Genomic DNA, 19,689 nt, shown 5'->3' on the forward strand with positions numbered 1-19,689 from the left:
AGTGTTTACTAGATGTGCGGTATTCTTGCATATAAGACCGCCAAGAAGTGACGGCAACAATGGAATTGATTGCAGACAGGGACAGAGAAAGACAATTGAGTCAAGCGCGTGAATCGTTCGTTGTGAATTATAGTGTTTGTTTAAGTTATAGCATGACTGTGGAAATTAAGTGTATTGCAAAGTCGTATTAAGAAATAATAAACTGGTTTTATTTAAGAAAGGGCTTGTATCGCTAAAGTTTCTTCGGAAAGAAATTTTACGGAAAATTAACAAACGAACACAGAGGTGTAACACTCTGTTTAAACTTCATTTGAAATCTTTGCCTTTTTAATTTACTTTTTGTTTCTTTTCCAATATGATATCTTCTTGGAATCTTATGACAAATGATTTATTTTGAGAATGGTATTCATGAAATGTTATCTACAAAAGTTCCCATGTTTATCTTGTTATTTGTTAGTTTTTGTTAATTCATTTGATAGTCTCTCTATTTTATTTAGTTTTTTGTGAGATAAAGTTTTTATTTTACGCTCTTCCCGATAAGAATACTACCATTTTCTGGTTGTGCTGGTACTGCGACTTGCTATTTAAGTTTTAACTTTATTTTTCGGTTAATTTTTTTAACTTTTACGAAATACCAACTCTTTCAGATGCCGTTGCACATGATTCAGTCGCAGGATTGAAGTCGGTATGTGTTGGTAGCATTTATTATCCCGCAGTTTTCAAATTCTAAACCGTGAGAGGCTCGCTATATCACACTTCACAGTAACTTGAATAAGTGACTCATTTTAAATATCAATTCAGGAAAACACGTATGTGAAAATGCATCAGTTATTTAAAGTATTATTACTTACTACCTTATTTTGTGTGTCAGAGGGTCTGTAGACTAGTGTATGAGAACTAAAATATTTGGCCTACTTAGCGCCACTTTCATTTCGTTCTATTACTACTACTATTATTATTAGTAATTACTACTACTGCTACTAAATTATTAAGTGTAACTTATGTGTATGCGTAATACTAATATTAACAATATTTAATAGTGTAAATACTATATTGGGTGTTTTTTCATAACTCGGTAAATTCGTTGTTATTATTAATGTTATTAACAGTTTATTAGTGGATTTTGTAGAACTTGAAATTATCATTAGTATTATATTTCTTTTGTAGGATCAGAAATTGTGATAAATTAAGCTTTTTAAAAAACTTTGATTGTGAAGAAATAAGGCCTGAATGGGTGAATTATCATCACTGACATCAGTGAATGAAAACATTACTGTATTCTAATCATCGTATTAGTGATATAATTTGAACAGTTTATGTAATTAAGTTTCAATTATACACTTTGTTAACTATATTCGTTTAGTTCTAATCATGTAGGTAGTCTGTTTGATCAGAAGTTAATATATATTAAATTTATTTGGAACATGGTTTGAGTCAATGTATAAGAAGTTTAATTTCTATAAATATAACTGTGGTAGTACTAATATTATCAAGTATTATTAACACTAGATTAGTAGAATCTAGGAGAAACTGAATTGAGAAAATGGAGTAATAATGTGAAGTTCAGGATATAAGGATAACCAAATTTTTCTTTCAGGTTCTATTCAAAATATATTTTATATATTTTCTTTGTATATTTACCTTGATTAATTCAATTTCAGTGTTTTTTGTTTTTTAATATTGTTTTATACAGCAATAATAAATGCAATAGATTACATAATTCATGCAAAATTTTTGTTGGTTTGATAACTTTTTAATGGACTGCATGATGTTGATGGACTGTTGAATGATGATATATTGGCTTCTATGCTGCACTAGAAGAAGGCTTCACTATAAAAACCAAAAAGTAATCCCCTTGTAATTCAACAGTTGATTGCTTGAAATCAAAGATAAAAGTAATTTCAATGCAATTAAATCTAGTATTTGATCTACCTAGCAAAAAAGACTGACTCTTCCAACAAATTTCAGTATTTCACAAACTTTATTAATTTATTAGGAAATCAAACGATGCAATCCATGTTTTCTAAATATTTTTGTATAATTATTCATTATTGTATAATGATGTATAATTATTCATGTAAGAATTTTGACAAGAAAAAAGACTTATTATGGTTCTAGAATGTAATCATTTCATCAACTCACACTCTTTAATGTTTGAATTTTTGACATTTTGTCTTAATAGGCTTAGTAATATATATTTAGTGTTTATTATATGTAGACAGTACACAAATTATTAAATGTTTGATACAAAAACTTGTGTTTTAGTCCACTTTGAATTTTGCATGTCAAACAATTTTATCTAAAATATGTGAGAATTAAACATTTTGTAAGTTATTGCATATCATTTTAACAATAAATAATATTTAATACAAAGGTTAATTGATGCGCGTGTTTTTTTATTTTGTTTTTACATACAATTTCATTACTTTTTTTTTTAATTGACCATTTGAGACCATTTATTAAATTGCTGTAACACTTATACAGTGGCTCAGTCTGATTTTTTTCACCACGTTCTGATTTTTTCATTATTATTATTTTGTTTTGAGGGGCTTAAAGTTGGTGAGAAAAAAGGAATCTTAAAATAAGACCTTAGCCACAGGTATTTCCATAATGTTTTGTGTGTCCAAGGGGCTCCTATAAGTCAATATTAATTACCAGTTTTTGGACTACTATAAATTAGTTTAATTTACATGATTGAATGGTAGTTACTGTTTTTAGAATTTTTGTTTCATTATTGTTATTAGGTTATTTTTTTTATTTAAAACATTTGCTTTTCAGAACATAAGTGATATTTTCATTGTTACTGCTGCTGGAAGATTTTGACAGTGCAGTGTATGATTCATGTTGTTCAGTTAACTCGTTTTAGTTTATTATTTTCAAGTGTAAGTTCATTAGGGCTGTAATGAAGGAAACATTTTAACTTCAAAGGCTAAAATCACATTACCGAACACATCCTCCATGAACAGTAGATCACCATAAGCACTTGCACTCAAAATTAATTTCAGTATTGGTATTGTCATGAACAGATGCATTTATTGAAGTTAAACTTTGTTCAGTTCAGTGAGAGTTGTACTGTATTGTCAACTTTAATTCATTTCCTTTTATTTGATTTCAAACTACATTGCCTTTCACTTACTGCATAGAAAACAGGATCTGTAGTTACTTTTACAACAATGAATTTTCAGGTGATGGTGACTACTACCTCTTCTCGAGGTTCCGTCAATATTGTTAACTCTGCCTCTACTTTGTTTGTTGACACTGGAGGCTCATCGACTGTGATGGACATTCCTGCTATTGTTCAATGTTTTCATGGGTTCATTAATACCTTCTTTGCTCCATGTTACTACCCTGCATCAGAAGTGAATTCCCCTCTTTCTTAGCTCAATCACAAGAATGACAATTTTGATGGGCTCTTTCCACCTCCTGGGTTTCCACTAGGCTCAAATTACCTCTGGAGGACAATGTTCCTCCTCCAAATCTCTTTGTGGATTTAATTTCTCAGGTTTGTACTTTACTTTCTGATTTAATTATGTCTTTTAAGTCTTTCCATTCTTTACTACATTTCCCTCCTGCTTAAGATTCTTTGATTTTCTCCCTTCTCCAGACTTCCATGTCCATTCTGTCATGTTTCTGGATCAGCTTCATTCACACACTCTCCAATGCCTAATCTTCCTTCACCCCAGGATTTATTCATTGCTTATGGTAATTTTCTTTTTCCAATTTGGATTCCTTTTTACCTGCTTGGGAGGCTAACCCCCTGTTTCAAATAACTCACTCTCTTTCTCTAGTGCTCATTTTACCTTTTTCCAACCTATCTGCTATGCTGCCTATCCTTTATTCTAATTTATTTATCATCCCTCTCTGAATATGAAAATTAATTACTCAATATAATATAGATATTCCAAAGGCAAAGTCTAATTTTCATAGCCTTAAATCTTATTTGTTTTACAGAGTCATAAATTAGAAAACTATACCCATGTACTATGCCCACTTTTTACAAATTGCCATGAATTTTTTTCTAACGTATCATATTTATAACAATAGAAAGGCAAAGTCTTAATTTATTAAGTGATATATAATGCTATGTTGTTTTTGATACAAAGTACTGTCAATTTTATCTTTGATTTGAAAATTTATCATGTGGTGTTCAGATCAAGTAGCAAAGGGAATTAATCTAAACCCCTCTTGTCTTAGTTAGGAAGCCAGTTAAATTATAATAGTTATAGGACATTGTTTGCTTTGTGTGTATTATTGTGTATTCTTAAGTTCATTATTTAAGTAAATAAAATTTTCTATATTAGTGCCATTAGTACAAAGAAAAGTAGGCTTAAATTTCATCTGCAACTGACAGCATAAAAACAAAAAGTCAAAGCTAGTATTATATTTCTTATGTTTTGTGTATACTCTTTATTTATGGTTATGAAAGTAACTAATATGTGACAACTAAAAACTTATTAGGTTAGATAAGATAATGAAAAATAATAAAAGTTCATGAGGCATGAATTAAGTATAAACAGATGTAGACTGTTACCAGCTTTTAGCTATATAAGATAAACAGTTAGTTTTCTGTTACAATATGAAGTCATTCTAAAAAGAAAGAAAAGAGTAATTTAGATTTATTTTGTATTTTTATGGTGGTTATAAGGTCTGTTAAATTGATTGAGTCCTTATAGAATTAGGGTAGAGAAAATACAGACAAAATATAAAGTTTTACTGAAAAAAAAAATATATTTATTTAGGAGGTTTTAGAAGTTATGCAAATGAAATTTGACAATTTTAAGATGAACAAAAGTATTTTTAATCTTAATATCAAAATCACTTTGCACTTGGAGCAATCAGTACTTTGACTCCATATATTCATGGACAAATCTTTAGTAAAAATACTTAATTAAAAGATGATGTTTTGTGTACAAAAGACTTGAAAGCTTCCCAAATTGCCTGAAGATGCAAAAAATATTAAAAGTTATAGTATGGAAACCCTGATGGCTGGTTTGTGATTACAATGTCAGTTACATTGATTGACCTCTTATGGAATAATATATACTTACTTCTCTAAATCTACATTAGGTCTGGAGTAACAGTAAGCATTAAACCCATCTGCCCTGGCTCTAAATGTGCTCACTGTTGAGATGGGGTATTTCACAAGACAACTAAGGTGGTATATACATATCATTCATTGCCCATTCCAGACTGTACCTTCCATTGACTAAAATAGAAAAAGCCAGCACTGGGAGAAGTGTCTTCCTTCTTCTTTGGCTCATGCATGCTGACTTTTCAAATTAGGTTTTCTGGTTACCCATTGCACTTTCTCAAGTAAAAGATATTTGGTGTGGTCTTCGAATAAAGCATGAAAGACCCTTGTCACTTCCAGCTTTGAGCCATGGTGGGTGTGGGAGAGTTCTCCCTGCAGAGAGGGAGTCTGAGTGGACAGCACAGTGCAGTGGGAAGTAGGGTGGGAGTGTCCAAGTCAGTGTAGTGCAGGTCACCCCTTTTATATAAAATACTAATTTTTCAGTGGCTTAACCACTGCAACAGGAAGGGACCTATGTCTATGTTTTTATGTGTATGGTGAGTGAATAATATAACAGAACACATACCAAACCATTAAGTCTGGTCATTGCCTAGCCATACTGCATCTCATGTCCAACTGACCTGTTGTTACAAATGCTCGGTTGGTCGAACATTTTTCCACCCATCCTTTACCTTCTTGCTTTCATACCTACATCTGAGCAAAGAATGTACATTACGTGAGATGGATTCAGTCTCCCACAAGTGTTGCCCCCACCATAGGGTGTGACATTCCATGGGCTTTCCCTTTCCATCACCTTTTTTAAAGGGAGCTCATCTAGGTTTTCACAATTGAACCTGTGTACATTATTTTTGCCTTGTCTAAAAATGCAATTAATTTGTAAGAACAAGTGCTTATGGGATCTACTGCACATGGAGAATGTGTTGCCCTCATATTGGTAGAGGGTAGTTGTCTTATGAAGATTACATTATGCTCTAACACAGTTCACATTAAAACATCTTAGATGGGAGATAGGTGAAGGATAATGGCAGGTGTGTGATTACTGTGTGCTGAGAGGAAAGTACATATCGGAAATACATTTTCAGGTACAGAATATGTCAACTTTTGAAAACCAATGAGTATGTTTCAATGATTTTGTCTTTTTTTTCAGGTTAAAAGATGTCAGTGAAGAACAAGAGTGTGGGTACTAAAGCAGTGTTAGAAAAAAATCCATTGATTGTTTAGACAGTGTTCGACAGGTTTTACGAGAAGTTGAAGAAAGACAGGCTAATCTTGAATTTCAGTTAGCTTTAGCTCTTCATTCTCAAAGAACTGAGGAGGTATACCAAATGTTAGATGATTTATCCAGTGTGTAAGTTGTATTTATTATAAATTTATTATAAAGTTATTTATGTTATCTCAAATATACCACCTCTTACCCTTCTTTTTTCAAGAGAATATAAGTTGAGATCTTAACCTACTATGTCCCAGCAAGATAACCCTTCTGTCTCTGGAATCATCTTTGGAGCTCTTTTCTAAACCTTTTCCAATAAGTCAATATCCTTTCTTAGATAAGGAGACCAAAATTGTATACAGTGTTCTACTTGAGGCCTGACAAGAGACTTACATAAAAAGATAATCATTTCTTTTGATTTATAATCAGTATGTCTATAAATATACCCTAAAATTCTACTAACTTTATTGTTTGCAACAGAGTACAACTTTGTTTGCTTGAGTGACTTATCCTCCACTATGCCAAGATCATTTTCTTTAGTCATACTATTGAGTTGGTTTCCATCTTTGTTAAATGCATGATCCAAATTGTAACCCAAATGCATTACTTGCACTTATTTGGACAACTTATCAGTTGATTCAAGTCATTCTGTAGTACCTCAACATCTTTAATACAGCTAGAAATACCTAAAAGTTTAATGTAATCAGCAAATTTGATTAATTTGCTAATTATGCTCCTAACAATATCAATAACATAACTAAGAAAGAGTAAAGGCCTAAGTGCTGACCCCTGAGGTACTCCACTAGTTACAAAGGTTCAGTTTGACTGGACTCCATTGATAACAACTTTTTACTTTCTCCCAGCCAAACACCCTATAGTTGTTTCCCCATCCTCTACCTATGTGATTTTCTTAGTTAATATTTTATGTAACACTTTACTAAGAGCTTTTTGAAAATCTAAGTGCAAAAAGTCATTCCCTTTTCTTCATCCAGATATTAGACTAAAACTGTATGCTGAATCTTGAATTAATTGTTTTTGGCATCATTAAGTAAAGTTATATATAATATATGGTAATTAGTTAAATATAATTTACATTTTATATTGACACCTGCTACACGGGCCAACTCAGCATTTTTTAGTATGGAGTCTAGGATGGTCAACAGGGAGGTCATTCTGGAATCTGGTGATTTAGTGTTATTTTGATAGATCTCTCGAATAATGAAGCTCGAGACAACTTCTAAAACAAAAATAAATATTAATAAAAATGACATGATGACATCTATATGGATTATACTGTGGTGGTACCATACTGGGCATTACACATCTTTCGTATATTTACTCTTCATTGTAGAAATGACATTTTTAATTTGAGAATTGCTAGGGACATCATCTTGTAATGCACTGTGCATCTGCTTTGGCTTCAACCCTGCATCTTTAGGCTTTACTGTGCCATTAGCTTCACACAATATTGAAACTAATGATTTCTTATATATGATTCCAATCTCCTTTTTTGAAAAAAACTGTTATGATGCATGTTGTTTTATGTTTCACTGTCAGTGCAGTAATTAATTGATAAACTTCTGATTCAATGATATGTCATAACAATTGGGATATCTTCGAATAAGTTCTTTCCTCATCCATCCTGGATGTGTGGTTTAGCTTAATAACCATATCTAAAACATTTCAAGCACATTTCATTGCTACATTGTTTTTCTTTGCATTTACAAGTTCACTTCTCCATCTTGGCTCTCCTGTTTTGGGTCAGGTCACAGGTATGGTCCAGTGACCTCAACCTCGAAAATAGTGCAAAATGTCTTCTTTTTGTCTAATAAAAACAACCCAAACCTTTCGTTATGATCCACATTAATATGCCAGGCTGGCTCATGAAAAATAAAAGAAATATAAGAAAGTTTCTAAGTGAAAAGTCTGCTATACTGCAAACCTTATAGTGTAGTTTCTGTGGAAAAAATGAAAGTAAATGATTGCATTTTTAAATAACAATGACAGTAAAGTATTTAACAATCTACCAGAAAAGTACTTTGGTAGATGTTTTTTCATCTTTAAATTTATTAGATTGTTATAGATTAGAAAACTGCTCACTTGAACTTTAAATATACGTTTGGTATATGTGAATGTTAAATAATGTAGCGAAATGATATAAACAATTTTAGTGAGTAAGATAATATCAATCATCAAATTATCATTCATTATTAGAGATGTCCATGTAATCACCATATTGAATAATTTTGTTTTTGTATGTTACAACAGTCAGTGTAAACAAGTGACCAGGAAAATTGGGTAAAGTCAATTTTTCTATGTAAGATACATAGGGAACCCTAGCACTAAATGAGAGTGATTAAATGCAATGTTGATTGTTTTTTTCATGTGAAATTTTTATATGATCCATTTGTTATAAGGGACAAAGTCAAGGATTTTAGTGAAATTTGGTGTATAAATAGTTTAGAATAATGTGTTTAAAAAAACTGATGGGGGGGGCATATGAACCCCCATCAATAGTAAGTGTTAAATGCTGGAAAGAATAAAATAAACGATTTTTCTATTATATAATTTTTCTTATAAATTAAAGAAATTAGAGTAAAATTTTTATAAAAATAATTTATGTACAACAGTAAAAGAACACAAAATCAGATGTAAACACCAACCATTGTTACTCATTTTTTTCACATGTAAGTCTTATTGACTTCTGATGTGATCTACTTCTAGATTATACATGTGTGTTATGTTTTATTGTTTGTTTTTAAAAGTGATAAAGTTGAACTTGCAAGGGTACGGCAGTTAGTACAAGAAAGCATTCAAGCCACAGAGAAAGAGGTTCAGGTAAGCTGAAGTATCTGATTAGTATTTAATTGAGAAATTTAGTTAACTGATCTGTTAAGTGTGGAATGGAGAATTAATTATTAGATTGGGACTGACTATGAATTAGTATTAAGTAAGATATACTTAGGATCAATATATTGGGGTTTAGTTGAGGTGAACTGTTGGATAAAGGTTGAATATGAATGGTTGATATTATTTAAGTTAAACTTTTGGATCAGGTTTTAATCCAGGAATTGGGTTTTGAGTAAGCTAAGTTATTGGGATCTAAATCAGGACTTGGGTATTTGTAAGTTGAACTGCCTGATAATGGCTTAATCTGGGAATTAAAGATTGCAGAAACTTATTGGACCAGAATTGAACCCAGGAGATGAAGATATGGTAAGCTTCTCTATTGAATTAAGTTTGAAAACAATGAATTAAGGACTGTGATAGCCAGACTATTAGATCAGAGGAATAGTGACCAAGAATACACCACAATGGGTAAAGCAAGTGGTTTTGGGAATTAAACACAAAACCAATGCCAGAAATATGTTTATATGTTAGTGGTGCTCATTGTAAAAAAAAAAAAAAAAATAGAAAGAAAAGAAACGTATTTGAATGATAAATTTGAAGTGATTTTCAACTCAGTTTTTAATTTAATAAGATGGCTCAAAATAGCTAACTTAAAATTGTAAATATTTTTTGGAAGACAGCCATGTATTGATCTCGTATAAGTTTCTTTGTTCTCATCCTTGAAAACTATGTTCAAGTGTTACAAAATAGATAAAGAATTAAAGTTTTGAGAATATGCAAAGGAAAGCTCTGTTGACCAGTGTGATGTTAAAATGGAGATCATCGTTCTAAAGAGCAGCTGTGACCTTTTATTGAATCACACAACTTACCTAGCTAATTGTGTGTGTATACAGATTGTTCTATATTTTCAATATAACAATTGCACATCAAAGTTACTTGGTCTTTATTTGGCAACTAGATTCCTCTGTGATTTTTTTTTCCCCATAATCTGAACTCTTACTAGATTAAGCTAGTGTAGCATTATGCGGAATTTTTACATGTACACTGCTGGTTTTTAAGTCATTTTAATCATGTTCATACATTGTACAATAAAGTAATGTTATTCAAAGAAAGTAGAAAAATAATCATAATTATGCATTTTTATACAAAAGAATTAGTTTTAACTTTTATTCTATGACATGACTTTGCATACATTATCATTACACTGTGAGGCTTAGGTTTAATAAAATTTGAGAAAAATCAATTTACTTCTCTGGTTGTACTCTCTCCTATGAATTATCTATTTTTTAATTTTTTAAGCTAAATCATATTTTTCTGTCCTAAATTAGATTTTCATAAAAATCTAACTCCAAACGTTTTATAATTCCTTTTGCTTTCAAACTTTCCAGCTATATGATCTATAAAATGTTGATAGCATGTCTTAATGAATATTTCTATACAATTGATCAGTTTTTGACATGTAGCAAAGGTAAATTTGAGTAGCTTCATTTCTCTTCGTATATTATTGGCCATTAATAGATGAAGACATAATGATGTGATGCCAAATGCAAATTTCTGATGAGTTAAGAAAGATTATTATTTTTTAGAACTGAGCAGATGGGCATTAAGTAAGAGGTTTTAATTATTTAAAATTGATTAAGACTGAGAACAATGGCTGTTAAAGGCAAATAATGATTATAAAAAAGCTGTTTGCTATTGCAAGCGTTTTTCTTTATTACTGTTATATGTTCTCCTTGAAGTTATACAAATGCTTTTAAATGTTGTCTTCTGATTTTACAAAAGAGAATGTTAACAATATTACTGACTGGGCAACCTGTAAATTGTGAAATTTTGGGATTTACCTGAATCATATAAATATTAATCCCTTGATTAAAGAAAGATTGAGAAATTAAAAATAAAGTAGCTGGTTCCTGGACCATGCATTGTTTTTAACAAGGGTTAAATTTAATCGTTCCTGGTTAAATAAGTGCAGTATGCTTCAAGATCAATATTGCACTATTGAATTTAAAAGATAACAGAAAATATACTTGTACTTATTTTTCCACACATTAAAAAAATTAAATCATTTCTGAGTTAAAATCTATTCGGTATAAAATAGTTTGTTATTTACCTTTATGCATAGAAATAATCAAAAGACAACAACTTTGGATTTTGGTTGACTTAAGCATACTCCCAACAAAATTATTAGTGTTTGTGAATTTCCTTAATTTGTTCTGGGCATAATAGCACTTATAGTCTCTCAAGGAGGAAATTCATAATAGTTTTGGACAAAATAGTGCTAACTTGTACTTGTAACTTCAATAAAACTTTAATTTTATTAATTTCTAACCAGTTTTTGTTTCTCAACCTCAGTTGTTATGTTGTGATTTAATTTCCCACAGTTCAGCTTTGAAAAGCCATAGGTTACTGATCTAAACATGTTGTGAAAGCTCATTTTTACATTCTTTTCAACATTAAAAGTAAAAAAGGCTTTCATTTTAACATTTTGCATAGAGATCAGAACAAAGCGATAAAAGCTTAACTAGGTGATGTATTGCTTGAAGAAGAGGTGTTTGTGGCCAATTTCTTCTTCAGTTTTAGTCATAACTTTCTTTACAGCCTGTGAAAAGCATGAATATAAAATAGCCATAAAGCTTATTACATATATTAAATGAAACCTGTTTAACAGTTTGAAAAAAGACCCAGCTGTGTGGTAAAAGTTATTTTTATTGTATGTATTGTTTTTTTGATTCAAAACAAAAATATAATTTTCAAAGAATGTAAGAATACACGGAAATCTACAAACAAAGGTAAGCATTTTTAATTGTTTTTTAAGATATCACAATGAAATCTTTTCAAAATTTGAAAGCTGCAAATTCGTACAAATATCACATAAAAGTAAGATATTTTATTTGCAAAAACAAGATGCATAATCTGTAGAAAGTAATTATAAAGTTTCAAGCTGCTTCGTCCAGTAGTTAGTTTTTGCAATGTAATCAGTCAAACTTTCATGACAACACTTATAAGTGACAAATATAGTATCTCCAGTGGCCATGAAATGCCCAAAACTTCATAATTTTTGAAGTGCACTCTAAAGATCTATTACATTTTACAAATAACCCTTAGAAATCTTAAAATACTAAATCTGTTTCTGGTTGTCTTGGGATGTTAATTTGATGATGTTATCAGCTTTGATCTGATGTAAGTAACTGGTGGTTTCATGAATGTAGACTTAGTACGAAATCATTTAGGTAAGACTGATGTTTTTTATAATAAAACTTCAGAAAACCACCAGGTGTAAGGTTAAGACATCATCATTAGCATCTACATCTCCAGGCATATGGTAACTAACCTGTTATTATCAGGTAAGGGGAATTTATGGTATTGATGTAGTAAGTGTATTTTAAATACCTTAATTTTGAGTAACAAGAAATGTATTTCAAAATATCTTCTTTGTTATCATACAAGTGTCAGTCATCGTGTTCAACTGAATGTTTACCATAATATTTCCAAGTATATTTTATTGGAAACATTCCTTAATATCCCCAAATTTTCTACATTTTATTTATTCCTAAAAATTTGTTTGTGGGAGGAAAGTCTACAGACACTTAACCTTTTCCTAATTAAACCAGTGAATTCATTGTAAGACTCATTATATCAATCAACATTAAATTCAGTTGTTATTGACATGCTGTTTCAGAATTTTCGTAAGTGCAAAAAAAAAAAGCTTTTTGAAGTATTCAGTAGAGTATTCAGTCAGAGTTTGGTATGTTTATCAATGGTAATCTATTTTAGCAAAAATATTCTTGCAGCCTTAATAACATTTATGTTTCTTAATTAGTAACACAATTAATCTTTGGTTAAATTGGGGTAGTGACAGTACTTCGTGATAGACTATGGGTTAGTCAAAAGTAAAGTGTTAAGGTAGTGTGTGTATTAGTTTTAGCAGAAATATCATTATTGCTAGCACAAATTGTATTAGTAAAAGTAAAGATAATAAAGGCTTTAATTAAATTCTATACAAATCATAGGGATTTTTAGAGGACTAAGATCCTCCTCTTATAGACAGATCATTAATTTTTGTGGTGGTGTTTATTTTGAGCTTTTATGGCTCATTTTAATTTTTTTTTTAATGCACATTGCTATCCTTTAACTGAATTATTTGGGGTTATAGTGAGTACTGGGAAAAGGGATTTAATGAAAGCAAAATTCTTTGATAGTATTGTTTGGATATAAATATAATCTTTATACTTTGTAAAAATTGTTTTCAGCTTGGTATTTTTATGTTTGATTCTTTCTCTAGTTTTATATATCTCGCATACTTTTTTTGGTAATAAGACGTTTGTATATTATTTGCAAAAGAAATTTAATGAGCACAAACTGTTTATAATTACTTTGTGAATCTAGGAGCAAGTAGCAGAGAAACTAAGGACTAAAGCATCAACTTCATTTTGCAGCTTTGGTATTAAAGAGTCGTCCAAAGAACGGAAGCAAATATCTGGTAACAAAGTGATGCCAGGAGCAACAAGAAAGGTTTGTAACCCAGTTTGAGGTTTTCAATACCATTAGAAAGAAGCACAGATGTTTCACATAAATTAGGTGTATAATACATTCATTGACTTGTGTCTGGGGGTGGTGGCTCAATAATGTTATTACTTTATAGACTTGATTCTCCATTTAATCAATAAATTTATACCAAGAGGAACCATACCCACAACTATATTTTAGCAGTAAGGTTTATCAAAACGAATAGGAAGTAGAAGTCTATTTAACTCTTGATGACCTTCTGACATCTTTCTGAACATTTTATCCTCATTGTGAATTCCTGTACATAGTGAGGGGTATTTCTTAGGTTTTGCTTATACAGTTTCTCTTCTCTGAGATCCAAATATCCACATACATGTTGCTGTCTATGGTGACCTGTGAAGGGGAGGAAAGGATCATGGTGATTGAGTGATGCTTGGGTTGCATGCCTACGTTACTGCAAAACACTATTTTGGCCTTGAATTCCTATAGACAGGAGGGCCTTAGGTGACTCCCAAGTCAGTTGCGGGTATGGTCAACCAAGTACCACATTAAGTGTTGTAGACATTATGTCTGATTCTTGTGGTGGGATACAGTGTGCACGAAACCTTTGCATTGCTGCACTGGCCTCAGTGTGGGATTGAGCATTTAACAGTGTACTGCATTCCTTTTTTAGGATTCCATAGTAGTGGGGTCAGTGGGTACCAAAGTTTCCTTTCTTCTTCATGGATGTTCAAAGTCATAAAGTCAAGGAGTTTAAATCTTGGTACCTGCTGGTTGGAACATGAAGACTGCAGGATAATGAACTACTTGAATTCAAAGGCCATTGAGGGAATACACATTGAGGCTACTTCACACAGTTATTTAAATTCCTCAAAAGGAACCAATGTTGAGAGGGACATTATTAACACCTTAGATTTGGAGATTCTTGCTGAACTCTCCAGTCAAGAGGTATCATTTGTCAGGAAAAATGTCATCTTGTAAGGGTGGAAAGTCTGTACCAACTAGGGTACTCAGATTATTTATATTACTATGTTCACTTGCTGAAGTAAAGACAGGTTATTTAAGATGCAGAGTGTGGCCCTGTATTCCAGACCCTCTTTATTGTTTCATGAAACTCCAAAACATCTTGTTGTACTCTTTAATCTGCACTCATTGCAGTGCCAAAGGTCATGAAAGCAGAATGAGCCATTCTGTATCAACTGCTTTGGTCTCCACACCATATATTCTAGATCATGTCCAAAATGGATTTAGAGGAGAGAAATTCAAAGGATTAAGACCCCAAGATGAGGAAGATGGTGATATATTTTCCAGAACATAGTTAATTGCAACATTTTATTCCACTGCCACATGTATTTCTGTACCACCTGCAAAGTCTTTCTCCAACCACTTGCTCATTCTGTTACCCTCCATGGACCAGGTGAGTGGTTGTGATTGGTTCTCTTGGCTCCAAAGTGCATTATTGCTATTTGTTTTTGACCTTGTTTGCTAGAATCATGTCCTTTTTAAGGATATATTCCCCTTTGATCCAGGGTAGGGTTAGGAGGTCAATTGGCCTTCTAGTGATAAAAATAAAAGAAATGATCAAAAATCAAAACAGAGGAACTTTCCATCTAGATCTATTCAAATATCTTAATGAAAATAGCCATGTTGGTACAGTACAACTGTTGTGCTAATTTAGACAGCATGAAGGACTTGATCAGTTCTTACTTTTCTTTGTATATTTCCTTGCAGGAGACTTTCTTAAACTTTTGTTACTATCACCATGTTGCATTATTGCAGTTTTTGTTATTCAGAAAGGACAGGTTATGACAGATGGATTCATGGGAGAATAGCATTGTTGGTCAACAAACATCTTCCTTCTATACATGTGCCACTCATTACATCTCTGAGGATAGTGTTACCTGTGTTTCCATTGGTTGTACCATGATGCTGTGCTCTGTTTACTTATCCCTAGGAGAGGAAATTGATTAAGCAGACCTCAGTGAACTTATTGAGCAGTTGTCCCCCTTTATCACTCTGTAATGGTTGTTATATTGATGGGAGGAGCTGATCTGTGGTGCAATTGCTCATGGATCACAACCTTTCTCTCTTTAGTACTGAAGAACATACTTTCATGCTCATGTTTAACATTTACTGCTGTAGATCTGTCTCTTTATTCACTCTTTCTTCTTTATTTTTCTTGTGAGGTGGACAGTGAGCTGCAAGGAAGTGATAATTCTTCCATCATTCTCAGAAAAATTTATTGCAGTTGATGCCACCTGACTTGAATACTATGGTAAAAACTGGAGAAGGCTTACTGGCCTACTTTCACCACTCTCTCAAAGCTTGATCCTGCCATTGTTAACCTTCTATCTGTAATGACTGTGTGGAGGCAGTAATTGATTGTATTGTCCAGGCAGTTGTCCCTACCTTTCCTAAAACTTAAAAACATTTTACATGGTTTCCTTGACCATGATGGACACCTGATTGTCAAAAGGCATGATGGTCTCAGATATGTGCCCTGGATATCTTATTCAGATATCCCACTGCAACCAATTGCATAGCCTTTAATAATGTTTGTATATGTGCTCAGCAGGTCAGATATCAAAGCCAGAAGGAATCATTGGTTTAAATTCACTTCCATCTCTTTATTTCCACCAACAATTCCAAGATCATTTGGGCCAAAATTCAAAAGGTCAAATGGGAATAAAACAAACCATCCCTTCTCAATCTTGGCAGCCCAGTAGCCAAGAAGTTGCTGATTTACTGGGTATTGGTAACATCCTTGGAGAGTGCATCTCTCACTACTCAATCATCTTCACTTGTTTCCCTGCTTTTTTCATCATCAAGACATGAGCTGAAAAAAACCCACCTTCTTTATGGTATGAATGTCTGTACAATTATAATTGACCATTCACTCTGGAACAACTCTCTAGTAGTTTGCCTATATGTCATTTGGACCAGATGACATCAAGTACAAGATATTGTCTTCTTTCTCCTGCTCTATTTTTTTCCTTCTTTTTAATCAGAAGGAGGGGTTTCCAGATTCATGGAATGGACTATTTTTCAACCTTTTTCCCTTAGCCTTGGAAATATCCTAGAATTCATTATCTATTACTTTGACTAGCTGTCTGTGCATACTTCTGGAGAGAGCGATTAATGCTCATCTTGTTTGGTTCTTTGAATCAAACAGTATCCTCTCTAAATGTCAGTATGGTTTCCACAGACAGGGATTTCCCATGGACCACCTGATTTGACTATAAACATCAGTCAGGGTGCATCTTCTTTTCATCCTTTTTTTATGAGCTTGAAAAGGCTAATGACACCACATGGAGGTTCAGTATATTATAGGACTTCTATTCATATAGATTGTGTGGCTATTTACTTTTTTTTCTGTAGCAGAGAGGCCATTGTAGGTCCTGTGGGATAAACTATCCTGATTCTTCCCACAGTAGCTTGGAGTACCTCATGACTGTGTCCTGAATGTTATATATTTTAACATTAAGAATAATGCCATCACTGAGCAGCTTACTCCATCAGTTACAAAACAGCCCCCGTGGCTATGTCTTTCAGATTTTCTATCAGTCATTGCTTGTGAAGTACGTTGAACAACACCTCTAAACACATGTAAGTGGATCCCTGCAAATAGTTTTAAATTTTCATTAACTAAAACTATTTGAATATATTTCTGTTGCCAGTAAGGATTGCACTCTGTTCCAAAGTTCCAGTTATGTGGTATAAAAATTCCCATGGATAACTGAGACAAAGTTCTTAGGACTTCTCTTTAACAATAAACTGACTTTTATTCCACATATAAAGCTGCTTAAAGTCAAGTGAACGTACTCTGCATTCTTTCTTTCATATTTTGGGGAGTGCTTTGATGTTCTGTGCTCAAAATTTATGATACCTTCATTTGATGTAAACTAGACTATGGATCTCTTGCCTAAACCTTGTTTAGGGACTCTGCATTGAAGATTTTGGACCCTGTGCATTGTCATGTTCTTTGGCTCAGCACAGGGGCTTTCTGCACACTTTTCCAGTTCAGAATTGTACATAGAGCCCTGTGAATCTCTATCTCACTAGATATTTGCAATTTTCTTTGCAGTATGCTGCAAGCTCCAATTGCTGCTATGTTCCACCTGACATTATGTCTTTGTGCTATGGTGTGCTCTGCATTTTCCATATAGATGGTCTACTGTTCAAATTTGTGGTCTAGATAAAGTTAACTGAAATGGGTGTGACATTGAATGATATTGCTGAATCCAAAGTTCAGCACATCTCGCCATGATTTGTTACCATTCCCCACTGCATAGTTCCATTGAGTCACCTGAAGAAGTCTACTTCTGATTGGAAGTCCTAACTTATCTATATCAAACACCGTTTGAGCCATCCTTCCATTCCCATTTTTTACAGATACCTAGAGACAAGGTAACACTATAGGTTCCACCACGGTTTACTGCAGCTTTATAGTTATTCACAGATTTTGTGTTCTTTTTTTGGGTTGTGTGCAATCTCAATCTCACTTGTTCTGGACTTCATAATAGTTAAATAGTAAACTAATTGTGCCATCGATACTCACTTGCCTTACTCTTTGAAGGTCTTGGAATTGTTTAATGTAAGTTCTCCCAGTTCATTTGGATAATCAGAATAGACTGACTCTTTTCTCACTGTCAACTGTCTCTATCTAATTTTTCTGGAATCCAGTGCAACAAGCCTGCTGACACTAGTGTTTAAACTGGCCTTCACTGGCAACATTACAGCTTTGCCTATTCTACTCTTGAGTTCAAGCCAGTTATCAAGGCAAGGCTTCATGATTTGGAGTGACCAATATTTTAATCAACTTCCCCAGATAAAATGTACTAGCAATGATTGGCTGTATATTTTGTGTTGGAATTGAAGTAAGGAAGCTGCCTTTGCAAGGCTTTAGTTTTGTAACTTGTCCCTTTCTCTTATAACGGTGTGAGCAGTATGACACTCAAGTCACAATTGCTTACATATTTCATTCTTGCTGTTGCTAACATACTAAGCGATAGTGCTAATTTAAGCATATTTTTGGTCATGGTATTTCATTGACATTGGCAGTGATGATAGTGTCCAGGTTGACCATGTTTTTAATTCTATTGCATATTTTAATGTTATGTATGCATAAAGTACCTTTTATGTATTATGTTTTTTACCTTATATGCTTATATTGTACTCTTTTAGTATTTTATTCTACTTTGTGTTTAACCCGATCTCTACGGGTCTTCCTATGGTCATGGGTGAAAGGCCATTTCATTGCATTTGTTGACTCGCATTCAAAATGTTATTGAACTACTAGTTTCTTTTTATGGTAGATTCCAAGCAGTAAGGTTTGACATTAGTGAGCTTGAAAAATCATATTTTCTTAGACCCAAATATAGCTTAGTTACTAAGCCTGATGAATTATAGTGAAATTGTATTGATATAGTAATTTATGATTTTTTTGTTATTTCAAAATGCATATATAAAACCTAAAAAAAATTGTTTTACATCCACCACGGGCAAAATTTGATAAAGCTTAGCAAATTAAAGCAAGCAACAAATGAGTACAAAGGTTGTAACAAGAAGAGATAATTATTTTCTATACTTCTTTATTTACTGTTCTATGTTTTAAGAAAAATAACTGAAATTTAAGAACTTGTAAATAGTAATAATGTATATACATAATATAATGTATTATAACTGAAATTTGACTATATTTTACGAAATGTTGGTCCACTAGAATACAGCCAAGACAGGTCACTTTGGAAAGGCCAGTTTTATATTCTTGGATAATTTAACATGAGTGTACGTGTGCCAGGTCATTCAACTTCTGTAATGTTAGTCAGACACAGCTGAAAGGTCAATCAAATAAAATAATAAATTTTTATATATGTATAATGTTATGAGATTTAATCTATTTATACTAAACATTTATGGTTTTGTGTTATAATTTTTAGTCATTCTAGTATGAAAAAAGCGTAACTTATATCTATTTTAATTTTTATGGTGGTTAAGAGGTTGTTTGAATCAATCAAACCCATACAGAGATACAGTAGTGAAAATAGCATAAAATATAAAGTTTTTCTAAAATAAAAAGCTTGATAATTAT

At 32.4% G+C, this 19,689-nt stretch overlaps 1 protein-coding gene across 7 annotated transcripts in view; it reads left to right on the forward strand.

Annotated features, from left to right (window-relative positions):
* Window positions 1-557: 557 nt before the first annotated feature.
* The window catches only part of LOC106458674, a 53,195-nt gene continuing 34,063 nt past the window's right edge, over window positions 558-19,689 (forward strand). The window contains exons 1-5 of one of the 7 annotated variants that reach the window (XM_022384941.1): window positions 558-685; window positions 6,180-6,380; window positions 9,008-9,080; window positions 12,356-12,436; window positions 13,479-13,604. In XM_022384941.1, coding sequence (XP_022240649.1) covers window positions 13,584-13,604 — 21 coding nt within the window. In that variant the 5' untranslated portion in view covers window positions 558-685; window positions 6,180-6,380; window positions 9,008-9,080; window positions 12,356-12,436; window positions 13,479-13,583. Of the gene's footprint in view, window positions 838-3,389; window positions 3,503-6,179; window positions 6,381-9,007; window positions 9,081-12,355; window positions 12,437-13,478; window positions 13,605-19,689 lie in introns of those variants that run through there. The other 6 variants (XM_022384942.1, XM_022384940.1, XM_022384939.1 and 3 more) reach the window with 6 other exon arrangements.

Source organism: Limulus polyphemus, unplaced genomic scaffold (assembly GCF_000517525.1).
Source record: "Limulus polyphemus unplaced genomic scaffold, Limulus_polyphemus-2.1.2 Scaffold500, whole genome shotgun sequence".
Classification (NCBI taxonomy): Eukaryota; Metazoa; Arthropoda; class Merostomata; order Xiphosura; family Limulidae; genus Limulus; species Limulus polyphemus.